General features: G+C 52.4%; 2 protein-coding genes across 3 annotated transcripts in view; both read left to right on the top strand.

Annotated features, from left to right (window-relative positions):
• The window catches only part of LOC127005335 (mucin-5AC-like), a 23,064-nt gene extending 15,864 nt beyond the window's left edge, over positions 1 to 7,200 (top strand). Inside the window, exon 3 of the mRNA XM_050874102.1 lies at positions 2,300 to 7,200. Within this exon, the coding sequence (XP_050730059.1) occupies positions 2,300 to 7,200 (4,901 nt within the window). The remainder of the gene's footprint in view (positions 1 to 2,299) is intronic.
• LOC127005582 (general transcription factor II-I repeat domain-containing protein 2-like) overlaps positions 6,943 to 9,542 on the top strand; it is a 24,784-nt gene continuing 22,184 nt past the window's right edge. For both annotated transcript variants that reach the window (XM_050874517.1, XM_050874516.1), the window contains exon 1: positions 6,943 to 9,323. In XM_050874517.1, the coding sequence (XP_050730474.1) occupies positions 7,845 to 9,323 (1,479 nt within the window). In that variant the 5' untranslated portion in view covers positions 6,943 to 7,844. The remainder of the gene's footprint in view (positions 9,324 to 9,542) is intronic.

The raw sequence follows: 9,542 nt of genomic DNA, 5'->3' as shown, positions 1-9,542 counted from the left end.
GGAGGAGGAGGAGGAGGTAGGGAGAAGAAAGAAAATTATGACCGTGACCTTGAATAATCTTCCTCATAACCTTAACCTTAACCTTAACCTTTCTCTCTCTCTCTCTCTCTCTCTCTCTCTCTCTCTCTCTCTCTCTCTCTCTCTCTCTCTCTCTCTCTCTCTCTCTCTCTCTCTCTCTCTCTCTCTCTCTCTCTCTCTCTCTCTCTCTCTCTCGTTTTCTCCTTTGTTGTAATTTTTCGTGTTTCTTCGCCATTCTTTTCCTCCTTTTCTTCTTCCATCTTTCTTCTTTTCTTTCTCCTTCATTTCTTTCTATTTTGTTTTCTCTTCTTCTTCCCTTTCTTCCTCCTTCCATTATTTTCCTTCCTTATCTTTTCTCCCTTACTCTCTGCCTTATTCTTCTCTTTTTCTCATTTCCTTTCTTTCTTCCTTTTTTAATGTCCTTTCCTTTCTTGGTCCTTCCTTTTCCTCTCATTTTCTTCCGTTTTCTTCTCTCCTTTTCTTTATCTTCTTTCTTTCTTCTATTTTTTCCTCCATTTTTTCTTTATTTTCCTTTCTTTCTCACCCCTTTTTTTTCTTCTTTCCTTCTTTTTCCCCTTTTTTCTTGGTCTTTTCTTCTTTCTCTCATTTTTTTCACCCGTTTACTCTCCTCTTTTCCTTTCTCTCTTTGAACTTTTTATCACTTTTTTTTGGTCTTACTTTTCTGTCCTTCCTTCTTCTCTCATTCTTTTTCTCTCTTCTCTTCTATTTCTCTCTTTCATTTATTCCTTTGCTTTCTCGCTCCTTCCATTTTTTCTCTCATTATTTTCCTTCTTTTCTTCGTTTTCTTTCTCTCTTTTCTTTTTCAAATGCCTTTCCTTCCTCATTATTTTTCGGTTTTCTTCCTATGTAGTGTTTTCTTCCACCTCCCATCTCTCTCTCTCTCTCTCTCTCTCTCTCTCTCTCTCTCTCTCTCTCTCTCTCTCTCTCTCTCTCTCTCTCTCTCTCTCTCTCTCTCTCTCTCTCTCTCTCTCTCTCTCTCTCTCTCTCTCTCTCTCTCTCTCTCTCTCTCTCTCTCTCTCTCTCTCTCTCTCTCTCTCTCTCTCTCTCTCTCTCTCGAGGCCATTGATTCCCACGGTCGGGTCTCGAGAGGTTAATTGAGTAATAGATAACTTCCTCGTGTATACCTGTGTGCGTGTGTGTACCCGTGTGTGTGTGTGTGTGTGTGTGTGTGTGTGTGTGTGTGTGTGTGTGTATACACAAGAATACTTACGAGGTGCACATACCCTCATGAACGTGCTACCGTACACACACACACATACACACACACAGACACACACACACACACACACACACACACACACACACACACACAAGCAGCATCATTTCCTTCTTCAAACAGACAAACACAAAGGAACAGTTACGCGTATATTGACACACAGGCGAAGGCGGGAATGGAGGGGAGGGAAGGAGAGAAAGGAGGAGGGAGGGAGAGAAAGATGGAGGAGGGAGGGAGGGAGGGAAGACAAAGGAAAGGGCTGTTTGCTTATATTCTTTCAGTGTCCGTCTAAAGTAACTCTCATATAGGTGTTAATTATATACACCTGTTTTTCTCTCTCTCTCTCTCTCTCTCTCTCTCTCTCTCTCTCTCTCTCTCTCTCTCTCTCTTCTTTCTTCCTGCTCTCAATCTCCTTTCATCTCTCGACGCAATTCTTTCTTCGATTTTCTTTCTTCCTTTCTTCCCTCTCTTTTTCATCTTCATCCCTTCCTACATTCTTCCTTCTCTCATTTCGTCTTTTCCCTCTATCTTTCTCCTTTTCCCTTCATCCCTTCCATTTCCTTTGCTTCAATTCCCCTTTTTCCTTCATTCCCTTAATTTCTTTTCTTCATCTTTAGAATTTATCCTTTCATCTCTTCTTCTTTCATTTCGTCTTTTCCCTCTATCTTTCTCATTTTCCCTTCATCCCCTCCATTTCCTCTGCTTCCCTTTCTTCCCCTTCTTCCTCCGCTCCCTTAATTTTCTTTTCCCCATCTTTAGAATTTCTCCTTTCATCTCTTCTTCTTTTCGTCCCTTTCGTATGCTCCTTGCGTCCCTCCAACTTCCTCTTTTTCTCTTTTACTTTCCCTTCATCACTCCCATTCCCTTCGCTTTTTTCTCTCCCTCCCTTTCGCTTTCTATCTCTTCATTCTTCACTAACGCCTCTCCCTCTGTTCCCTCCTCCCCTTCCTTGTCGTATACTTTCCCCTCCTCCCTCCCTTCATCCCTTCCCGTATCTTCCCTCCAACCCTCACTAATGTTCCTCCCTCTCTTTCCTTCCCCCAGGCGAGTCTCTGCAGTGTGGAGAGGAGATTTTCGTGAAGAGAGGAGAGAAAACTGTCTTGAGGTTCTGGAGTACTGAGGATGAGGAGCTACGTGTCCAGGCCTTGCCCCAGGGAGGAGGAGGAGGAGGAGGAGGAGGAGGAGGAGGAGGAGGAGGAGGAGAGGTTTTCGTGCCTGTTACACAAGCTGTTGATCCTAACCGTTTGAGGATTGATCTTAGCACTGAGGATAAGAAGGAAGAAGAGGAGGAGGAGGAGGTGAAGAAGAAGGTGGAAGAGGTGCAGAGGAAGGAAGAGGAGAAGAATGTTGTGCAGGAGGGTTATCACTTTGGGTCTCGTCTTCCTCCTCCTCCTCCTCCTCCTCCTTCTTCTTCGTCTTCCAATTCCTTCGCCTCCCAAGATAGCAGTGGTGGTGATGCTGGTGGTGGTGATGCTGGTGGTGGTGATGCTGGTGGTGGTGATGCTGGTGGTGGTGATGCTGGTGGTGGTGATGCTGGTGGTGAGAGTATCGTAACCTCACCACCAGAGCTACAAGACACCACCACCACCTCTAGAACCTCCACCTCCACCCCCCCTGCAACCACCACCTCAACCACCACTACCACCACTACGACCTCCACCACACCACCACCACTAAGGACGGAGGAGGAGGAGATTAGTACGACTCTAGACCCCCAAAAGTCGTCCCTGGGAACTATACGACTTACCACCACGACCACCACCACACCACCACCACTAAGGACGGAGGAGGAGGAGGAGATTAGCACGACTCTAGGCCCCCAAAAGTCGTCCCTGGGAACTATACGACTCACCAGCACGACCACCACGACCACCACCTCACCACCACAGGACACAGACTCACCCATCCAGCCTCAACACGACTCACAGCTCAACGACATTCCAGACTCCACGACTTTGTATCCAAGCGTGGCACAGACGACCCTCATAGACGACCAGACAACAGAGAGCGTCCCCACAGACATTCAAGTTTCCAGAGACGAATCAGCCACAGAACTTCCAGAGGGCACCACAGATTTCCCAGGAACTTTGACCACCACAGAAATCCGTGACACAGTGGATGCTGCGGCCACAGAATCAGTCTATATCACCAACGAGGAAGCGGACACAGCAACCACAGAAAGTTCCTATGTCAACAGAAAGACTGATGCACAGACTACAGACTCCCCCACTGACACAGGCACAGACTCAGCCACAGACTCCAGGCTACGGCTTGATTTGGGGGCTACAGAGGCGGCTACAGAGACTACAGTTTCTTACACAACAGAAGGAGTCACAGAGTTCTTAGAGGAAACCATCCCGACCAATGAGAGCCCAGCAGAAGGAACCCAAAGACTCGCCACCACAGAAGGGACGACAGAAACCACGACAGAGCCCACAGGAGGAGCAGAAGAGACCAGAACAGAGAACATTGGAGACGTTGATGGCTACGGAACAGATGCAACAGAAAAGGGAGTAGGAGAAACGGAAGTAACAACGGGAATATATGAACTAAGAACGGAGGCAACAGAGAGAGTGAGAGAAGGAGAGATTACAACAGAAGCTATCGGGGCATTAACAAACCCCACAGAAAGGATTGAAGAGAGGATCAAACCCACAGAAACAGGAGGAGGAGGAAGAGAAGGGGAAGAAGGGGAAGCAGGCACAGAGCAATTCCCACCACCAACATCCTCACCTCCACCACCAGGAGCACAAAACAAAGAGAACGAGGCAGAACAAAGCCCAACAGAACGAGACCCGGAGGCCACAGGAGCAGCCACGGCCGGCATCGATGTGACAACCGAGGGAGTGACCGACGCACACACGCTGGTCAACACGCTAACGGGAGGCGGCGAAGGGGAGGGCCAACAACAAGGACCGGGCATGGAACGGGCTGACTTGGGGGCTGTTAACGGGGCACTGGATACCACCACCATCGACCCCACCACCACCGCCCCAAGCACCACCACCACCACCGCCGCCACCACTGCTAAACGTGACCCTCCTGCCTCAGTTCACGGTGCCGTTGCGAGTAACGTGAGTGAGGACGTTGAAACCACGACGTCGCCTTCTATACGACAGGGCAGTGAGGCAGACACGACTATTGCTGCAGCTACCACTACTACTACGACTACTGCTGCTGCCACGACTACTGCTGAGGCTACTACTACTATTGCCACTACTGCTGCTGTTACTGATATTACTTCTACTGCTGCTACTGCTACCACTACTGCTACTCCTGATACTACTACTCCCAGTCCAACTACTACCTCTACTACAACGGAGTCAGCAGGAATTAGGGTGGCAGCAGAGGAGACAACTAAAGGAGAGGGACTATCCACTACTACTACTACTACTACTACTACTACTGCTACTCCTACTACTACTACTACTACTACAACCATTCCTTCCACCACTACTGCTACTGCCACTACCACAACCAAAAAAACAAGTGGCTCAACAACCGACATCTTCGCCAGTATCATCGACGCCCTCACTGTGGCTCTCGAAAGCGACATGAAGGACGAACCCAAACAGAAAGGCGTCGGGGAAGGAGACGTTTCTTTGGCCTCGAAACCACAAGAAGGGCCCGAGAACGCGGCAGCAGGAGGAGCTCAAAGAAGAGAGGACGAGGGGATGAAGATTTACGAGACGGGTCCTAGCGTATTGTATTATCCGAGGAAGGAGACGAAGGAGACGCAGAGGAAGGCGCAAGAGTCACAAAACCAGACTCAAACAGAAGACGGCGAGGGCGAAGAAGGGGAGACTACGACCCTCACAACGACCTTACACGATTCGTCACCAAACGGAAACCAACCGAACATAGCAGACGAGGACGACTTCAAGGGCTACGACTACTACGAGGACTTAGTTGACTCCCTGGTGGCCCAAGAACGACCTTACCTCAACCGCAACTCCTCCACCACCGCCGCCCCTACCACCCTCACTCCCAACCGCTTCCTCTACCCCGGCCTGGAACTGGAAGGGGTAAAAGAGGGACAAGAGGGCCAAGGAGGTGATTTAAGGCATGAGGTAGTTGAGGATTCGTTATACTATAGCGCGGGAAGTGACTCCATCATCCCCTCCACCACAACGACCACCCCCGATGTCGTTCCCACAGTTCTCAACGACACGAACGACCGCCCGTCTGAGCTCTCCGTGATGGATCTGCTGAGTGGACCGAGAGCCCCCGGGGTCGTAGGAGGCGAGGGGCAGGTGGTGATTAAGGAGCAGGGGAGCAAGGTGGCTATAAATGCACCGTCCCAGACCTCCACCTTATCCACCACCTCCACATCTTCCACCACCTCCACATCTTCCACCACCTCCACCTCCACACAAGACTACCACGACACCACTGCCTTCCTGGACTCTTCCACGACTTCCTTTATCACCAGCACCACCACGGCGGACTCCACCATCACCACCCTTGGGCCGGAACGACTCTCCCACGACTCAGGTCCCATGACAAGACACGACCTTCCAGCAGACGACGACTCACCCAGCGACGATGACACGCAAGAACGACCACACGAGGAGGAGAGCAACTTCACCGAGAACCTGTGGTCGTACCTGCTAAACACGAACAGGAACGAGGACACGCCTAAGGACCGTCCCCCAACCGAGACCGAACTACCGGGAGCAGGACAAGCCGACCGTACCGCTGGCGAGACGGAACATGAGCTCACCACAACAATAAAACCCTTCCGTGATGGAGATGCGTCCCCTTCCACCACCACAACCACCCCCATCACCACCACAACCACCCCCATCACCACCACCACCACCGAATCCGAGATGGCGACGATCCTCATTCCGTTTTCCTTCGTTAAATACCTTGGTCAGGACGACAAGCCACACGCGTCCTTGGGGCAAGATGGTACTACGGGAGGACTGGAAGGCGCAGCAGAAGGAGAATCAGTTAAAATCGAGAACAGTGAAGGGGGAACAGCGTACAGCGAAGACCAAACCTTTGATAATGACGATACAGCAACAGATAACGAAGAGGGAAGCGTATTCAGCGAAGATAGACTAGATCATAACGGAGCGGAAGTGGTGTTTGTTGAGGATTACACCGCGAATAAAGAATACGAAGCTGATTATGACGACAACAAGGAAACCCATAATGAAGACGTCAAATACAATGGAGAAGAAGAAGCCGTGTATAAGGACAAGGTCGCTTATAATGAGGGAGGAAATGCATACAATGAGGAAAAGACTGAATACGGAGAAGACGCAGCGACGCACGGTTATAACGAACCAGGATACGACGCTAACGACCCCGCGTATAGTGAAGACAAGGGCGTGCGTGACGGAGGAGTGGACGAAGACGACGTACCGAGTGTGATAAGTGACGTCAAGTTGATCAATGAAGGAAATGAAGCACACCCGGAATATTACGAAAGGGACCCGAACTACAGCGAAAGGAATCCTGGTTATAGTGAAGTGATCCCGGATATCAGCGAAGGTTACCCGGATCATAGCGAAAGAGGTCCGGAATACAGCGAAACAGACCCGGGTTATAGTGAAGGGAACCCGGATATCAGCGAAGGGAGCCCAGATTATAGCGAAAGAGATCCCGGTTACACTGAAGAGAACCCGGGATACAGCGAACGTCATCCGGGTTATAACGAAGGAGACCTACACAGAACCCGGGATACAGCGAACGTCATCCGGGTTATAACGAAGGAGACCTACACTATAGCGAAAGAGACCCGGATCACAGCGAAGAAGACCCAGACTACAGCGAAAGAAATCCGGGTTATAGCGAAGGGGACCCGGAATACAGCAAACCAGAACCGGGTTACAAAGAAAGAGACCCAGAATGCAGCGAAGGAGACTCGGGTTACAGTGAAGGGAACCCGGAACACATCGACAGAACGGACACGGGCAACACAAGTAACCCAGTGATCGGAGGAGAAGGAGAAGGAGAAGGAGTAGGAGGACAAGATGGAGAAACAAGAAGAGAGGAGGAAGGACTCGAAGCAGGAATAGGAAAACCAGAAGAAGAAGAAGAAGGAGGAAAACTAAGAGGAGACGAAGTAGGAATCGGACCAGGAACAGAAGGAGAAACAGCAGGAGCAGAAGCAGGAACATCAGGAGTAGGAGTAGACGGAGAGGTACGAGTGGGGGGAGCGGGAGGGGGAGTGAGCAGGAAGGAGGATGCCTCGCCACTGTACCACCCCGACAGCCCGTTCTTCATTAACCTCCCAGGCACACCCAACGCCGTGCCAGTATTCCTCACTTACGAACCGGTGCAAGTCAAGTACATACCCACTGAACAGCTAACGGGAGGAGGAGGAGGAGGAGGAGGAGGAGGAGGAGGAGGAAGAGAGGTAGAGTTAGAGGAGGAGGTGGGAGTGACCTTGTTTGAGAATGGAGGACTTGAAGAGGAGGCGGTTACTGAGGCGAGTCAAGGCACCCCTCAAGAAGAAGTGGTGAGTGAAGGCGAAGGAGAAGTGAGGAGGGTGGATGTAGTGGAGGTCAAGGAGGAGGATGGAGGTAAGCCAAGTCGAGAGGCCGCCCCCAGCGCCTCCTCCCTCACCGGCTCCTTCATGAACGGCCTCTACCGCATCCTGGACGACGTGACGGCGGCGGTGAACGACTACACGCACCAGCACCACCAGAACGACCACAAGAACGATCAAGAGAACGACCACAAGAACGAAGACAAGAACAATTACAACCACCACCAGAGCGGCTACCACAACGAGCCCTACGACCAGAGCAACCACCAAAACGACTACCACAACGACCACTATCAGAACCACCAGAACGACAATCACCACCCAGGCTACACACACCATTACCACCCTAAGAATCACCAGCAGCAGGGCGAGGCGACGGCGACGGCGGCGGTGGTGGAGGAGCAGGCGGAGAGCAGAGAGGCGGTGGACGGGACAAAGCGGCTGCAGGAGGTGAAGCACAGACTGGTGGCGCAGCTCAAGGCGGAGGAGGAGGCGAAGGAGGCGGAGGAGGAGGCGGAGGAGGCTGGAGTGTTGAAGGAGACGGAGATGTTTGAAGGAGGGGACCACCACGCCCCTCACATCCCCCTCTCCTTCTCCCCGCCGCCGCCCAGGCCAGACCCCTTCTTCCTGATGGAGGCACCGCAGCTCGGCACCCACGTCACCCCGCCCACGAGGCCTCACGTGGGCGGAGTGTCTGTGGGCGGCGCCGGAGGTGACTACTCGGTGCAGGTCTCAAGTAAATTCGGCATTGATGAGGAGATTGGCGGCGGGAGGCCAGTGGGAGGGGGTTTCAAGGGCACCGTTGAGGACCTTGGCACTGTAGGGAAGATTGGCACTGTGAGAGGCACTGCAGAGGACGCTGTATATGGCGGTAAGGAGCCCACGCGTGCCCCCGACGACCATGTAAGAAGGCTAAGGACGAAGGGAGAAGTTGAGCTGCTAGAGGCCGACGAAGAGGAGGATGGCACAGCAAGAGGCGCAGAAGGGAAGGTTAGGGAGGGTAGCGCCGCAAGGGAAGACATCGAGGCGCTGACCCATGACTTCTCGCCATCCGCCTCCAGGCACGACGCTTACCAGGGCCTCAACCTCGACCTGCTGAGTAACCGCGTGTTCCAGCTGCTGACGCCGCCGCCGCCCTCCGCCCACGAGCATCGCCTCAACCCCCAGTATACGCCCTTCCCCATCACCACCAACCCCCCGCGCACAACCCCCGTCACCCTCACGCCGATCCCCACAAGACCCCCAGGAACGCCCCCCAGCATGGTGTTTTCTCCCATCCCCGAGGCTGACTTCGTGGACGCCTTCTCCCCAGCCGTTCTTCCTGAGGGTGTTGATGAGGAGGAGAACGCCATCTTGGAGTCCCCCAGCCCCCCCAGGGTCATCGCCGGCGACCCCATCCAACCCGGAGGTGACAACCCCATCAGAAGGGTCTCCGCCGCCCCGCTGAGGATATCTAACGAAGGTGTGTACAGCGGCGGCCTCTCAGACACCACGACGCAGGCCATGACGGGGGGTGGTGGTGGTGGTGATGACGGCCACCCGACGGACTTCACGGCTCACGAACAGGTATGTAAACGTGGGTTACGTAAGACACACACACACACACACACACACACACACACACACACACACCTCACCAGTAGAGTAGTGTAAACAGACAAGTGGCTTCAAGGGTGACGCCTCTACTCCTCCTTTCCCTCTTCTTCCTCCTCCTCCTATTCACCTTTCTACTGTCTTCTCCTCCCTCTTCTTTTCCTATTTATCTCCCTTCACCTCCTCCTCCTC

The sequence above is a fragment of the Eriocheir sinensis genome, chromosome 30 (genome assembly GCF_024679095.1).
Source record: "Eriocheir sinensis breed Jianghai 21 chromosome 30, ASM2467909v1, whole genome shotgun sequence".
Classification (NCBI taxonomy): domain Eukaryota; kingdom Metazoa; phylum Arthropoda; class Malacostraca; order Decapoda; family Varunidae; genus Eriocheir; species Eriocheir sinensis.
This window is presented reverse-complemented; position numbering and strand designations above follow the sequence as displayed.